The sequence below is a fragment of the Spinacia oleracea genome, chromosome 5, assembly GCF_020520425.1.
Source record: "Spinacia oleracea cultivar Varoflay chromosome 5, BTI_SOV_V1, whole genome shotgun sequence".
NCBI classification, from domain to species: Eukaryota; Viridiplantae; Streptophyta; class Magnoliopsida; order Caryophyllales; family Amaranthaceae; genus Spinacia; species Spinacia oleracea.
Window position 1 is genome coordinate 121,698,381 of NC_079491.1, and position 17,794 is coordinate 121,716,174.

Below are 17,794 nucleotides of genomic sequence, written 5' to 3' on the forward strand. Positions count from 1 at the left end.
ACATAATCTGAACTAAGCTAAACCATGTAATTAGCAATAATTAACAACCACATGTAATTGAGAGATAACAATAAAAAAACGTAGTGCAAATTTAATAATGAAATTCAAGCAAAATCAACTACTAGTTATAAGAGGAGTTCCTTAATTCAATCAAAAACACCCAATCCACCGTGATCAACCAACACTAAATCAAGTAAATGAGAAGTAATAAAGGTATAAAAAAAGGTATGAATTGGAAAATTGAGAGGAAGAACTCATTAATTTTGTGCGCAAGAACACCGAAACGGACCCGAATTCGACCCCGCAATCCTCCGTAGTTCTTGTTCGGCCTTGGATTCGAGGCTAAACTCCCCTTTAATTGCTGTCTTCTCTTTCAAATTACCCAACTCAAAACCCAATTAATAACCCTCTTAGCTCGTAATTTTCTGGTTGTTGTGTGTGTCGTCCCCCTTCCGTTTTTGGGTTGAGATGCAATTTTATATATGATAAACCCTAATTTGAACGGAGATCTCGGAACCAGAAAATTGGTACCTTGAGTTTGTTGTTATTGCTCTCAAGAAGTACGGAGAGATTCTGAGTATGAAGACCTTCACTCACGAATTTTATGGGTATTGGGAACTTTCAGTTGGTGGAAATATGGTGATGAAGAGAATGGGTCAAAGATGACTCCTCATCTTTCCCCTAATTCACGTGACTATCTCCAATTTAGGTGGAGATTTATTAGGCCCATTCTTTTAGCCTTCTTAATTTCTTCCAACATAGGGTTTAACTTGATATGTTTGGGCTTTTCTTGGCTTTCCCTCATTAATTGTCATTTTTGACGTCTCGTGTGCAACCCACAGGCTTTCGCTTCTCAACAATTTATAACCTGTAACATAACCGAATAATATTTAGGCTAATTTAACAATAAAATATAAAACAAAGAAAAATATACTTATAATTTATTAAAAGTAACTAAAGACCCAAAATAATAGATTAAGGACGGCTATATAACTAAAATAAGGAAATAAATATATGTTAAATAATGCACTTATCAAATTCCCCCACACTTAGCTTTTGGTCGTCCTCGATCAAAATAAACAAAACTAAGATGTACTATGCGAATAAATAAATAAAATCAAGTTATTTTGGACAATCCAAACCAATGAGAAGTGAATATTTTCATAAAATCCAAAATACATTTTATATCACTACCAACAAGCATGGATCATTGAACAATACGAACCAAGAATTTAGCACCCTAGTTGACCAACCAATCTTACCGCTTCCTTTCCCCTAAGTTTGAATCTTCCCTCATAGATGCGCAACCGTATTAGCTCATGCCTCACTTAATTTGATGACCCTCGTCAGGACTTGCACAAAATCTTACCCTTCACCGTTAAGGGACCAAAAGTGTACTTAGGAGATCAAATAGGACTTTTATATGGTTGTAATGGGGCTTAGGTTAAGGGTAGGGCAATATTTAGGAATGTGGTGTTAAATAGATAGTCAAGCTAAGTGGAGCAAAAATACATGACATATAACATTCGGGTCACAAGAAACTCCAATTATGCAAGTAATACTATAACCCAACTACTTGTTTAAACGTATCCTCCACCTTTTTCCATATGAACCTTATTCAATGCAATAATAAGATTTCCTTGAATATTAGTACTTCATAATATTGCTGCTTGTTTTGATTTTTTTGTACTTTTTCTCTCTTTTTTTTTGTTTTTTTTTGTTTTTGATATAATCATATATAACCCTCTTCTGTAACACAATACTTGCAATTCTATCAATAATAATGACTCCACTTAGCAAGACTTAAGGTAAAATCTGTTGGAGGCCACAGGCTTGTAACGTACGGTTTGCCAAAAAAAGTTATTAAAGCTCAACAGGGCTAAAAAAATGGAATTTTTGTGAATATGTAAATGACAGAAGGCCTAAATACTCTGGAAGCTCTAATTATGAAAAATAAAATAAAATTCCTTAATCATTTCTCCTTTACACTTTGGTCATCGATCTCGGGAAGCTAAAATGCAAGTCCCAATTTGAGCAATCAATAAGAAGGATAGAAGTAAGGAAGTGAGTCTTACGAGGTTCGTGGCCCTCCATTTCGGGCCTCATCGCACAAAGGGAAAGCGAAACCATGCAGCACAAACCATGTCAAAGAGGGGTTTATGCAATCTTTAATATCATTCATGACGATCCAATGCAAGCTAGTTTGTGACAAAACCATAAAAACCCCCTTTTGGTTTGGATTGTCAAAATAGCTAACTTTTATTTTCCTATGTCACAAGCACAACTGAGTTTGATTAATATGAGAGAGATACTTCCACAAAAATTTTGACAGCATTTCGTTTTAAAAATGACCGTTTCTAACTCCCCCCCATACTGAAATTTTCCATTGTCCCCAATGGAAAAAAAAAAGATTGTAGAGAGGGAAGAAGGGACTTAGCTGGTTAAATTCACTGATGATGATGATTAGTTGATCAAATATTGCTGCTAATGGTTTCCAGTCCCTGATGTAGTAGGTGGTAGAAGCTGACTTTATCAGCTCATTTACTTCAACTCATTGGACCAGTATGGGAGTTGTGCAATGTGATTGTGAATGCTGAAACTTCAAATGATTGGGTCAGAAGATGATACGAGTTTAAAAACTCATTGTATAAACAAGGATAGTTGATTAACAAGCTAGACCTTTAACTCGTTGATCGTGAATGCAAGACAAGACCTATTGACTCACAATCAGTTCTTTGAATAGGAAACGCGTCCAAAACAAAGAAAAAAAGCTGAATTATAAACTATAATTCGAAATGTAACAAACAAGTGTTTTAATCATCCAGTTGGTTGTTTATTCCAATCAAGAAGCTGACTATAAATAGCCAAAAACCAACAGCTACAAGAGCTTTAAACGGCTAATTAAGAGCCATTTAAGAGCCTTTAAAACTGGCAGTTACAAGCTCTAAAGCCTCCTAATTCAGTCACTAAATTGGAGGTTACAAAGGCTTAAAACTCTCCTTACAAACAGCAATAATCAAAGCTAAGTAATGACTGAATTTAAATTGGGGATTTAAACAAATATCCCTTTATTAAACCGACTTTAACCAAAGCAATTAAAAATAATAAGTGCGTACAATCTGTTTAAACAAGCGGACCAATGTGATTAAACGGACCAGTTTGATTATTGTAACACCTTGATAATAAGGACCATATAACGAGCTCACTCAATCCAAGTCACCATGCACACAAAATGAGTCATTGAACCCAAATCAGTTTTGGTTCCAATTGCTAGCATAAGACTATAACTTTCATCCATAACCGTATCATCCCCTCCCCCTTTAAAAGGAATTGACCTCAATTCAGCAAGGCCATCATCATCAAGATAAGGTGAAAGATCACCTACATTGAAAGTAGCATGGACACCATAGTCTCCCGGAAGCTCAATCTTGTAAGCATTATCATTCACACGTGCAACCACCTTGTAAGGACCTTCAGCCCTAGGCATAAGCTTGTTCTTGCGTTTGCTTGGAAAACGCTCTTTCCTTAAATGAACCCAAACCAAATCACCTTCTTCAAACAACCTCGGTTTGCGATTCCTATTTGATTTCTGTTTATAAGAGGCATTAATAGCTTCAATTCGCTCACGAACTTGTTGGTGCAGTTTCATCATAGACTTTAACTTAGCATCGGCATCCTTGTGAACCAACTCATCTTTTGGTAATGGAATTAAATCCAAGGGCAAGTACGGATTAATCCCATATACTACATCAAATGGAAAATGACCAGTAGCATAAGTAGGAGACCGGTTATAAGCAAATTCAGCGTGAGCAAGCTTGACATCCCAATCCTTTTGCGTTTTACTTACCAACCCTCTCAATAGCGTTCCCAAGGTTCGATTTGTCACCTTTGTTTGCCCATCAGTTTGAGGGTGATGTGAAGTGCTAAACAACAACTTGGTTCCCACCTTTCTCCACAATGTATTCCAAAAGTAACTCAAGAACTTGGAATCTCGATCAGAAACAATAGTCTTTGGAATTCCATGCAAACGAACAATCTCCTTATAATACAAATCAGCCACATTACAAGCATCATCCGTTTTGTGACAAGCAACGAAGTGAGCCATTTTTGAAAATCTATCCACCACGACCATAATAGCATCCTTACCTCTTTGAGTACGAGGCAAAGCCACTATAAAATCCATGGATACATCTTCCCAAGGGCGAACTGGAACCGGCAAAGGTGAGTATAAACCGGGTTTGAAAGAACTCTTGGCCATATGACAAGTCACACATTTATTCACAATGTTAGTTACATCACCTAACATTTTAGGCCAAAAGCAATGTTCTCTCAATATTTCCAAGGTCTTGGCTATGCCAAAGTGACCAGCCAATCCTCCACCATGAGCCTCACGCACTAGTAACTCACGAATTGAATGCTTAGGAATACAAAGGCGATTACCTTTGAAAAGAAACCCATCTTGCAACATGTACTCCCCATAAGCACCAACTGCACATTTCTCGAATGCAACTCCAAAATCACCATCATCATGATAATAATCTTTTAAGGTTTCAAACCCCAACAAACGAACATCATGTGTAGCAAGCAAAGTGTACCTTCGTGATAATGCATCAGCCACCACATTGCTTTTACCATCGTTGTATTTCGAAGAAAAATGAAAGGATTGCAAGAACTCAACCCATTTAGCATGCCTTGGGCTCAACTTTTGTTGCCCATTAATATACTTCAAAGATTCATGATCAGAATGCAAAACAAAGTGGCTAGAACGTAAATAATGACTCCAATGATCCAAAGCTCTAACAATGGCATAGAACTCTTTATCATAAGTGCAATAATTCAAACGAGCACCCCCTAACTTTTCCGAAAAATAAGCTATGGGACGCTTACCTTGGATCAAAACAGCACCAATCCCCACTCCACTAGCATCACACTCGACCTCAAAAGGTTGAGAGAAATCTGGCAGCGCCAAAATAGGAGCAGCACACAAACGCTCTTTAATCACATCAAACGCCTTTTGAGCGTCCTCTCCCCATACAAAAGCACCTTTCTTCAAGCAACTAGTGATAGGACTAGTAATAGTACTGAAATCACGAATGAAACGTCTATAAAATGAAGCAAGACCATGAAATGAACGCACCTCACTTATAGTTTTAGGATTAGGCCACGATTTGATAGCCTCGATCTTGGACTGATCCACGGACACTCCATCTTTCGAAACCACATAGCCCAAGAATACAACATTGTCAACAAGGAATGAACACTTCTCTAGCTTCCCATAGAGTCTTTGAGCTCTAAGTGTTTCAAAAACATCCCTCAAATGAATCAGATGCTCCTCTTCATTCCTACTATACACCAAGATGTCATCAAGATATACCACAACGAATCTGCCCAAAAATGATTTAAGCACTTCGTTCATTAGCCTCATAAACGTACTAGGAGCATTAGTGAGACCAAATGGCATGACGGTCCACTCATACAAACCATGTTTTGTCTTGAAAGCCGTTTTCCACTCATCTCCTTCACGCATCCGAATCTGATGATAACCACTTCGCAAATCAATTTTTGAGAACAACTTCGAACCATGGAGCTCATCTAACATATCATCAAGTCTCGGAATTGGAAAACGATATTTGATGGTAATGTTATTCACAGCCCTACTATCAACACACATTCGCCATGTTCCATCTTTCTTAGGCACAAGCAACACCGGAACAGCACATGGACTCAAGCTTTCTCTAACATAGCCTCGATTCACAAGTTCATCAATTTGCTTTTGTAATTCCTTTGTTTCCTCCGGATTGCAACGATAGGCAGCCTTATTAGGCAAAGAAGTTCCTGGAATAAGATCAATTTGATGTTCAATACCACGAATAGGGGGCAAACCTGGTGGTAATTCATCCGGAAATACATCCTTGAACTCAAACAACAATTCGGCAATGGGACTGCCTTCTTTCCAATTTTGGCCTTCAATTGGACTCTCCTTAGCCACGAGCAAATACACCAACTCTCCATGATCAAGAGCTTGCTCAATTTCTCGTTCACTAGCCAACATGGTGAGATTCGGCTTTTTCTTTTGTTTCACACTCATGGATCGAACCGCTTGAGATGGCATAGGCTTTAGCACAATTTTTTTGCCTTTGTCTCTCAATTCATACTCATTTCTTCTCCCTTTATGAATCACGTCCCTATCAAACTGCCAAGGACGACCCAACAAAATATGACAAGCATCCATAGGAATAACATCACAAAGAACTTCATCCACATACGAACCCATAGTCAAACCAACCCTTACTTGCGTCGACACTTTTACACTATTACCATCATCAAGCCAATGGAGTGCGTATGGCCTAGGATGGGCAGTAGTGATTAAGCCTAATTTTGACACCATTTCACTAGAAGCAGCATTGGTACAACTCCCCCCATCAATAATTACACTACACCACTTATCTTTCACTAGACATTTAGTATGAAACAACTGATCTCGTTGGTCTAGATCAGTAGGTGAAATTTGAGTTTGTAGCGCTCTAAGAACCAGATTTGTGTCATAAATTGGAGCCTCATACCCTTCCTCTTCCTCCTCATCACCACTCTCATCAAACACAAATACGTCCCCCAACCTCTTTTCCTCTTCCAACAACTCCTCACGACATTCAACAGCTTCTCTCAAGGTCACTACTCGTTTATTTGGACACGCATTTTGATAATGCCCAAACCCTTGACACTTAAAACAACGCACCTTGGACAGACTTGTTTCTTTGGTTGGGTTAGATAGTTTAGGGGCAGCCGTAGAATTAGTTGAACCTACAGTACTAGGTGATGTGTTTGGTTTCAAGCTAGGTTCGGATTTAGCCCAAGACTCGGCTTTACCATCCATACTAGACCCTCCCCCATATTTTGACTTCCCTTGATTTTCCAATTTTAAACAAAGTCCACAAAGAGTGTCAAAATCAGAATATGGATAAAGGTCTACGGTATTGGCAATATTATAATTTAGACCCCTTAAAAATCTGGACAGTTTTTGTTCCTCAATTTCCTCAATTTCTCCCATTAAGGACAACTTTTCAAACTCATCAATATATTCAGCCACACTCATTTTTCCTTGCCTCAATTCGGCAATTTTACGATAAGTTGTTATTCTATGAGTTGTTGGCACATACCTTTTACGTAGCTTACGTTTCAAAGACTCCCAAGAGGTAATTTTCTCCTTACCTTCACGTATTCTCTTGGATTTCAGTCCCTCGAACCACAATGAAGCCCCTCGTCCTAGCTTCAATATGGCATATTTGCAACGCTTCTCATCATCAATGTCCTTGAAATCGAACATTCTCTCTATTTTGCGCCCCACTCCAAATAGGCTTCCGGATCTGTTCCACCAACAAATTCAGGAAGTTCGGTGACCTTGAATTCATCCATAGCCCGTAGATCACGCCTAGGAGGCCTACAATACCCCCCATCTCTAACGTTCTTCAAGGCTTCTTGGAGATGTTGTAGAAAGTCAGGATCATCAAAATCCATATTTCAGTTTGTAAGAATTACGAACAGCAGCTCTTTTTTTTTTCTTTTTTTTTTTTTTTGGGCGGATCACACGAACCTGGCTCTGATACCACTAATGATACGAGTTTAAAAACTCGTTGTATAAACAAGGATAGTTGATTAACAAGCTAGACCTTTAACTCGTTGATCGTGAATGCAAGACAAGACCTATTGACTCACAATCAGTTCTTTGAATAGGAAACGCGTCCAAAACAAAGAAAAAGGCTGAATTATAAACTATAATTCGAAATGTAACAAACAAGTGTTTTAATCATCCAGTTGGTTGTTTATTCCAATCAAGAAGCTGACTATAAATAGCCAAAAACCAACAGCTACAAGAGCTTTAAACGGCTAATTAAGAGCCATTTAAGAGCCTTTAAAACTGGCAGTTACAAGCTCTAAAACCTCCTAATTCAGTCACTAAATTGGAGGTTACAAAGGCTTAAAACTCTCCTTACAAACAGCAATAATCAAAGCTAAGTAATGACTGAATTTAAATTGGGGATTTAAACAAATATCCCTTTATTAAACCGACTTTAACCAAAGCAATTAAAAATAATAAGTGCGTACAATCTGTTTAAACAAGCGGACCAATGTGATTAAACGGACCAGTTTGATTAACGTACCACCTTGATAATAAGGACCATATAACGAGCTCACTCAATCCAAGTCACCATGCACACAAAATGAGCCATTGAACCCAAATCAGTTTTGGTTCCAATTGCTAGCATAAGACTATCACTTTCATCCATAACCGTATCAGAAGAGCTGTTGTTGCAGCTGATTTAGGGCTTGTTCAGCTTGGTATTACTCCATTGTCAGAATTATACTTGCCCCCTGCAAATGAAATAAATTCAATTACACTGACTTTTCAATATCGTGACAACAAGGGGTTGAACTGCAGAATTCTTGTAAGTTATCCATGCTTCACTTATGAGACATTTTAGCTTAGGTTATTCACATAGTCTGTGAGGTGGAATAAAGTAAACTGAACTTTCAGAAACTGAAAATAGCGGAGTAATAAATTTCAAAAAAAATACAATTAAATAAAATAAATAAAATAAAATAAAATAAAATAAAATAAATAATGTCAGCAGAAAATAATCATGGGTTGCCTCCCAATAGCGCCGTTAGTTTAAGTCGTTGGCTCGACGTTCTCAATTCTTTGTCAGATTTCCTCAAACGTGACATCTTCGATCATTTGCACATAAGCTTGATCATAGAATGGCTTCAATCTGTGACCATTAACTTTGAAAGTTTTGTCAGTACCAAAGTCCTTTATTTCCACTGCACCATGAGGAAACACATTAGTAACAACAAAGGGACCAAGCCATCTAGTTTGCAATTTTCCAGGAAATAATTTCAGTCTAGCATTAAATAAAAGAACTTTCTGGCCAACTTGAAAAGACTTCCTAGCTATGATTTTATCATGGAATGCTTTAGTCTTCTCTTTGTAGTTTTTAGCATTTGCATAAGATTCAAGCCTTAATTCTTCCAACTCAAGGAGCTGTAACTTTCTCTCTTTTCCGGCAGAATCATAGTCTAAGTTACATTGCTTCACTGCCCAGAAAGATTTATGCTCAATTTCTACAGGTAGGTGACAAGATTTTCCATAAACAAGTCTGAAAGGTGACATTCCTATAGGTGTTTTATAAGCATTCCTATATGCCCATAGAGCATCACCTAAACGGAGACTCCAATCTTTCCTATTCGGATTGACCATTTTTTCTAGAATAGACTTTATTTCTCTATTAGACACTTCAACCTGACCACTAGTTTGCGGGTGGTATGCAATAGCTACTCGATGAGTCACATGGTACTTTTCAAGAAGGGAACCAAAGGTTTTATTGCAAAAGCGTGTTCCTCTATCACTAATAATAGCCTTAGGCATGCCAAATATATTAAAAATATGACTCTTAACAAATTTTACCACTGTTTTGGCATCATCAGTAATCACAGCTTTTGCCTCTACCCATTTAGAAACATAGTCAACAGCAAGAATAATGTAGACATTACCAAAAGAAGACGGAAAAGGACCCATAAAATCTATACCCCACACATCAAATATCTCACAAATTAGAATACCAGATTGAGGCATCTGATTTCTTTTAGACAGATTACCTGTCTTTTGGCAACGTTCACATGACTTGCAAAATACATAAGCATCTTTATAAATTGTAGGCCAATACAAACCACATTCAAGGACCTTATGAGCAGTCATTTGAGGACCAAAATGACCTCCACTTTCAAGATTATGACAAAAATGAAGAATAGAAGCATATTCAGGTTTATCTATACATCTCCTAATTATTAAGTCAGAACAAGATTTCCATAAATATGGATCATCCCAGAAGTAGTATTTAGAATCAGATTTGATCTTTTCCTTTTGAGCTCTAGACAATGTAGGAGGAAATGTTCTAGTAACTAAGTAATTTACCATATCAGCATACCAAGGAGTATCAATACGACATAAAGAAAGAAGTTGTTCATCAGGAAAGAACTCGGTCATTAAAGGCCAATCATCTCTAGGAACAATCCTACTTAAGTGGTCAGCAACCAGATTCTCTACACCCTTTTTATCCCTAATTTCAAGGTCAAATTCTTGCAACAAAAGCATCCACCTAAGCAATCTAGGTTTTGACTCTTTCTTTTTCAACAAATATTTGAGTGCGGCATGATCAGAATATATAATCACATGAGTGCCAAGCAAATAAGTTCTAAACTTTTCCAAAGCAAAAACAACATCATACATTTCTTTTTCAGTCACAGTGTAATTGCATTGGGCAGAATCAGGAGATTTGGAAGCATAATGGATCACATAAGACTCTTTATCTTTCTTTTGACCTAAAACAGCACCTATTGTTTTATCACTAGCATCACACATGATTTCGAAAGGCAATGACCAATCAGGTGGTCTAATAATAGGAGCAGAGGTCAGTTTATCTTTCAGATCATCAAAAGCTTTCTTGCATTTATCATTAAAGTAAAAAACAGCATCCTTACCAAGTAAAACACACAAAGGAGATGCAATTTTAGAGAAATTTTTAATAAAACGTCTGTAAAAGCCAGCATGCCCTAAAAACGACCTAATTTCACGAACACATGTAGGATAAGGTAATGAACTAATGGCATCAATTTTAGCTTTGTCAAACTCTAAACCTTTAGCACTTACAATATGTCCAAGTACTACACCTTGTTCAACCATGAAATGACACTTTTCAAAATTCAACACAAGGTTAGTTTCAACACATCTTTTCAGAACTCGAGACAGACTATGAAGGCATCTATCAAATGAATCACCAAAAACAGTAAAATCATCCATAAACACTTCCATATCTTTTTCAATTAAATCAGAAAAAATACTCATCATGCATCTTTGAAAAGTTCCAGGGGCATTGCACAATCCAAAAGGCATTCTCCTAAAGGAAAATGTACCAAAAGGACAAGTAAAAGTGGTTTTATCTTGATCTTCAGGAGCTATTGGAACTTGAGTATAACCAGAATAACCATCAAGAAAACAGAAAAATGACTGACCAGCAAGTTTTTCTAACATTTGATCAATAAAAGGCAAAGGAAAATGATCTTTCCTAGTAGCTTGATTAAGCTTCCTATAGTCTATGCATACTCTCCATCCATTAGGAACTCTAGTGGGGACAAGCTCGCCTTTATTATTCTCAACTACTGTTATTCCACTTTTCTTAGGCACCACATGAATTGGACTTACCCATTGAGAATCAGAAATAGGATAGATCACATCCGCATTTATCCATTTAATTATTTCCTTTTGAACAACTTCCCTCATTGAAGGGTTTAACCTTCGTTGAGTTTCTCTAGTGGGTTTAGCATTCTGTTCAAGAAATATTCTATGCATGCATAAGGTGGGACTAATGCCTTTTATGTCTGCTAAAGTCCATCCTATTGCCTCTTTATAATTTTTAAGCACATTCAACAACTTTGCTTCTTGAAATTCATTTAATGAGCTTGAAACAATCACAGGCAATGTCTCATTAGCACCCAAATAAACATATTTCAGATTAGAGGGCAAGGGTTTTAACTCTAAAATAGGTGGTTGAACAATAGAAGGAATCAATTTAGGCACAGATAAAGGCAAAGAAAAATCAGACTTTTCATTCACATCAACCACATCAGACGCGGCTACAACAGAAGAATAAGAAATTTCACGCATATAATCAGGAACATCATTTTCTAACAGTTTGTCACACCACTTATCAAATACATCCTGAGCCATCCAATCAAAAGCATCAAAAATATCTATGGAACTAACATTATTGATATCACTTGGGTATCTCATAGCATCAAAAATATTAAACTTAATAATTTCTCCATCAAATTCCATAGTTAGATTACCCTCATGAACATCAATTTTAGTCTTAGAAGTTTTCAGGAATGGTCTACCTAACAACAGTGGAACACTATCACTTCTATCACCCATATCTAGAACATAAAAGTCAGCAGGAAAAACCAATTCATTCACTTGCACAAGTACATCTTCTAAGACTCCTATTGGAAATGCGTTAGATCTATCAGCTAACTGAATAACAATATCAGTTTTAGACAAAGAACCCACATTTAAAGTATCATAAACAGATTTCGGCATAACATTAATGGAGGCTCCTAAATCCAACATACACCTTTCAAACTTAGAATCACCAATCTTGCAAGGAATACAAAACATGCCAGGATCCTTACACTTAGGGGGAAGCTTCTTTTGGATAATAGCTGAAATATTTTCCCCCATACTTACCTTTTCAGAAGGACGAAAATGCCTTTTGTTAGTACAAAGTTCCTTAAGAAACTTTGCATAACGAGGTACCTGTTTAATAGCATCAAGAAGGAGAATATTGACTTCAATTTTCCTAAAAGTTTCTAGAATTTCATTGTCAAGACTCTCTTTCTTAGCTTTAGCAAATCGAGAAGGGAAAGGAGGCAAATCTTTAAAACGAGAAACAACAGAATCAGATTCAGTTTTACTCTCCCCTTCATTTTCTTTTTCACTCTCCTTCACAGTACCCTCACTTTCCACTCTTTCCCTTGATCCAACTTTAGGATTGACTTCTATCTCTTTTTTAACTTCACGACTTTTCATTTTAGGCTCAGTTAACACTTTACCACTCCTAAGTGTGACAGCTTTAACATGACCATTGGGATTAGGGATTGTTTGCGATGGAAGTTTACCTGAAAGTTGAGTTTCAAGATTACTTAGAGAAGTGCAAATCTGACCTATTTGAGTGTCTATATGATGAAGGCGCGTGTCAGTTTTCTTTTGATACTCAACACCCTTGTTATGGACTTGTCCTATTTGATTTGTTAGTTGTTTAACTAAATCTTCTAGTGAAGGACCAGATTGGGGTGGTGGATTTGGTTGACCGTATTGCCTTGGTTGATTAGATTGTGGAAGTTGTGGTCTATTTCCATACCTTAGATTAGGGTGGTCTTTCCAACCTTCATTATAAGTTTGTGAGTAAGGATCATATTTTCTTTGACCAGAATAACCACCTATAGCATTCACATCTTCAGATTGCAATTCAGGACATTTATCAGTAGAATGAGACTCATTACAACAAATTCCACAAACTCTAGCTTTAGACTCGTTACTAGCAACAATTTTAGACACAAGAGTCGTTAAAGTAGCAATTTGTTGAGCATTTTCTTGTAATTGATTCTGAATACCACTTAAATCAACTCCATTTACTCTTTTAACATCATTTCTAGTACCATGTTGTTGGGTGTTTTGAGCCATATTTGAAATTAAAACCCTAGCTTGGGTTGGTGTTTTGTCCACTAATGCCCCCCCACTCGAAGCATCTATCATACCCCTATCAGTAGGCAATAGGCCTTCATAAAAGTATTGAATTAATAGTTGGTCACTAATCTGATGTTGGGGACAGGATGAACATAATCTCTTAAAACGTTCCCAATATTCATACAAGGACTCATTATCATTCTGCCTAATACCACATATCTCCTTCCTGATGGATCCAATTAGACTTGCTGGAAAGTACTTTCCTAGAAAAGTTGATGCCATAACATTCCAAGTCGTAATTGATCCAGCAGGAAGATCATACAACCAATCTTTAGCCACATCTTGCAAAGAAAAAGGAAAAGCATGCAATCTAATATGATCCTGTTCAACTCCTTCAAGATTCATAGAAGAACAAACAACCTTAAACTCTTTTAAATGTCGATGAGGATTCTCACCTGACTTCCCATAATATTTGGGAAGAAGATTAAGGAAACCTGAATTCAGCTTGAGGGGTTTGTCCAGCTCCGGAAACACAATGCAGAGAGGATCATCTCCCGTATTTGGGGCTGCCATCTCCTTCAAGGTTCTTTCACCCATTTCCTCTCCTTTTAGACTATCTTCTGTTGATTTAACTTCCTCTGGTTTCAATTCTTCTGGTTGATCGGTTTGAAAAGAATAGAATGATCTCTCTTGATCTAAATACTGCCTGATTCGCTTGAGTTTAGAATTAGGTGTGTCACCGCTCATGTACCTGAAAAGTAATTATTAGTTAATTAGGGACATGATTAACAACTTAGTGCATAACTAATGATCTTATACTATTAGACATAAGTTTAAGCTCAAGAGAGTCTGCAGTTATGAAAACAATAACAAATTCTAGATTTCAACAAGTATTTGGCAATATATATTTCAGAATTCACTAGAAGTCCAAATTAAATAACTGACCAGAACACAAATTAGCAAGCCAGACCAATTATCAGTTGTGGGGCATATCAAATTATTCCTAGCCAAACTTAATAGAAGAATCGGTTATGGGCTACAGAACATAAACTGAATACAAAGAGGATTTAAAACAAACAGCTTAACAGATCAAACTTTCACAATCTTAATTATGGGGTAGTAAGTTGTAAACATGCATTATACTTTAACACAATGTCATGGACAATCTTAACAGTTCAGGTCACTTAAATGAGAACAAAAAAAAAAATCAGTTGCTGCATTTAATTAATCTGGAAGAATGAAAATGTAAGCAGCATGTTCAATTCCTAAGATAAGATTTAAACTCTATTCAGAACTGAATTCTTGAATGGCATGATTTCTCAAAATGAACATCAGAATTGATTCACCTAATAATGATTAATTTTAAAGCATAAAAGAATAATGAATTCATTTCAAGCCACTACAATCAGTTAGAAAGAGAAACAAAGTAACCAACACCATGAAACACTATACATTTCCATAATATCTAATGAGCATCATACTTTTATCTACTATACAACTACTGCAAAATAGGATTCATTAGAATGAATTCAGAAAACAGTGCTGACCAATTACACAATATCAATCATGTTGTGCATTTGTTAAACAAGTTCATGTTTTACAATTTTAGATTAAGTTTCAGCTTCTTTTAGAAAGCCAAAAAAAACTAAATTTTATCACTAAGAGTGACAATGAAGGGTGGTTATGAAGCTTTATCAAATAACATCCCAGAAGAATGAATCAGAATACTTCAGCAACTTTTAAACCAGATTTTCAGACATCCTTAAAGTTCACACAAAATCAAGCAATAATTCAATGAACTCTAGTTAGACAACTCCATGTAATTTGAGCTCTGACCTTATTATAGAACAATATGTAGACAAATTCCAGATAATAGACTTAGGTGATTACTCAAAATAACAATTTCAGCAAGGTAAAATTAAGTTCAGGTTACATTAACATCACCAGATTTAACCCTTTTCACTTAATAAAAATATTATCAAGTTATTAAATTCTCATTCCACTCCACGAAAACGATTTGATAGCTTGTTACACACGCTAATATAAACTAGCATGGGGTATAACAGGTAATAGCAAGCAGCAGCATTGTAGTTCAGAAATCTACAGCTATTAAAACACCATGAAAACAATGATTCAGTAGGGGTAATACACATGTAATCCATCATTTTTTTATTATTATTTTCCTTTGAACTCAAGCTTTCCATTGCTTTGCACTCTAGTTTCTGCGTCTAACAGTTGAACTTCAATAGTCAAAATGCATAAGATAGCATATAAATGCAGAAATTTTCAGATTTGGCAGAACATAAAATATTATTTACAGAGCTACTCTACTAATAGGGAATTCACTAAACAATTTTAGGAACGAAACCAATGAAATCTACTACTTAGAATTGTAAAAAAAAATGTCCCTACCACCTTGAGTAAGCCAAATAACAATCAACAAGAAAGAAAGAAATAGCTAAGCACATAGTATGCAAAAAAGGCAAAAAGAAAAAAGTAAATTTAAGAAACATACTCTAAGCTTAGAAATTTCAACCTAACCAAAGTTTATTTAGACAACCAAATATCACAAGGATTATTTTTTTTATATATTATCAACTAAATTCCAAAAGAAAAGTTAGTATCTTAGTTAAAATTTTAAGTAAAGAAATTTGATACGAGTCGTTTACCGTATTAAATTAAAAACCTATCTTAGACCTTTAAAAATATTATCAAGTAGTAAAAGGATAAGAAAGGGTCGATCCCACAAAGAGAATATTAGATTTCCTACACTCATTGTTTAACTAAAAAAATATCATTAGCCACCAAATTTAGTCAGACGAACCATTTATTTACACGTACTATTTACATAGATTTGGGGGGATTGAAGAGAATATTAACCAATAGAACTAAGTGACTGAGTAATTCATCTACTATTTACAAGTGACGACACAACTAACCTTTTCAATCTCATGACCCTTACTCGATTTAGTTTATTAATCGACTTGAGGATTTAACCAATTCTAACTATTAGACTAACTGTAGAGTCTTAAGTAATAAATACTCCCTGTACTCCCTTATTTATAATCAATTATGAACTAAGCCAAATTGATTCTAAACCATCCCATCTCACACAGATATGATCGCACCCTGTATAACTTGGACTTGGCAGCTTTTAAAAAAGCTAGGATACATCATTAGTCCTAATTAATCTAATCAATTAATTTCTTAGACTAATTAGATTGAATTTGCTTTTCTAACCTGTACTTCAACCATGATTGCAGATTTAATAAAGGTTAGGACTACTATGCTACATAATCTGAACTAAGCTAAACCATGTAATTAGCAATAATTAACAACCACATGTAATTGAGAGATAACAATAAAAAACGTAGTGCAAATTTAATAATGAAATTCAAGCAAAATCAACTACTAGTTATAAGAGGAGTTCCTTAATTCAATCAAAAACACCCAATCCACCGTGATCAACCAACACTAAATCAAGTAAATGAGAAGTAATAAAGGTATAAAAAAAGGTATGAATTGGAAAATTGAGAGGAAGAACTCATTAATTTTGTGCGCAAGAACACCGAAACGGACCCGAATTCGACCCCGCAATCCTCCGTAGTTCTTGTTCGGCCTTGGATTCGAGGCTAAACTCCCCTCCAATTGCTGTCTTCTCTTTCAAATTACCCAACTCAAAACCCAATTAATAACCCTCTTAGCTCGTAATTTTCTGGTTGTTGTGTGTGTCGTCCCCCTTCCGTTTTTGGGTTGAGATGCAATTTTATATATGATAAACCCTAATTTGAACGGAGATCTCGGAACCAGAAAATTGGTACCTTGAGTTTGTTGTTATTGCTCTCGAGAAGTACGGAGAGATTCTGAGTATGAAGACCTTCACTCACGAATTTTATGGGTACTGGGAACTTTCAGTTGGTGGAAATATGGTGATGAAGAGAATGGGTCAAAGATGACTCCTCATCTTTCCCCTAATTCACGTGACTATCTCCAATTTAGGTGGAGATTTATTAGGCCCATTCTTTTAGCCTTCTTAATTTCTTCCAACATGGGGTTTAACTTGATAAGTTTGGGCTTTTCTTGGCTTCCCCTCATTAATTGTCATTTTTAACGTCTCTTGTGCAACCCACAGGCTTTCGCTTCTCAACAATTTATAACCTGTAACATAACCGAATAATATTTAGGCTAATTTAACAATAAAATATAAAACAAAGAAAAATATACTTATAATTATTAAAAGTAACTAAAGACCCAAAATAATTGATTAAGGACGGCTATATAACTAAAATAAGGAAATAAATATATGTTAAATAATGCACTTATCAGGAAGAACTCACTTTGGAGGCACAGAGAGAATTTGGGTTCTCTGTGTCTCTAGGGTTTGAGTAATATGAATTGTGTGTTGTTGGAAAATACAATATGCCTATTGTATTAATGATGTAACCGGCCAAGAACCAAGGGCCCTTAACCGGCCACATCACGCAAGCCACGGACCGC

The 17,794-nt window shown here is 36.1% G+C and overlaps 1 protein-coding gene and 1 non-coding gene across 3 annotated transcripts; one reads left to right on the plus strand and one right to left on the minus strand.

Moving 5' to 3' along the window:
- Positions 1 to 7,773: 7,773 nt before the first annotated feature.
- Positions 7,774 to 17,277, minus strand: LOC130461900 (uncharacterized). Of its 2 annotated transcripts, none has more exons than XM_056830193.1 (2): positions 16,842 to 17,277; positions 7,774 to 14,048 (listed from the first exon to the last, which is right to left on the minus strand). In XM_056830193.1, the coding sequence occupies exon 2, from the start codon at positions 14,042 to 14,044 to the stop codon at positions 8,702 to 8,704; it is 5,343 nt and encodes a 1,780-aa protein (XP_056686171.1). In that variant the 5' UTR covers positions 14,045 to 14,048; positions 16,842 to 17,277; the 3' UTR covers positions 7,774 to 8,701. The 2 variants fall into 2 exon arrangements, with proteins under 2 accessions (XP_056686171.1, XP_056686170.1); XM_056830192.1 differs by having other exon boundaries at positions 16,877 to 17,276.
- Positions 13,424 to 13,532, plus strand: LOC130462235 (small nucleolar RNA R71). The gene has a single exon (XR_008922343.1). It is a non-coding gene; the product is annotated as a small nucleolar RNA R71 (small nucleolar RNA).
- Positions 17,278 to 17,794: the final 517 nt, after the last annotated feature.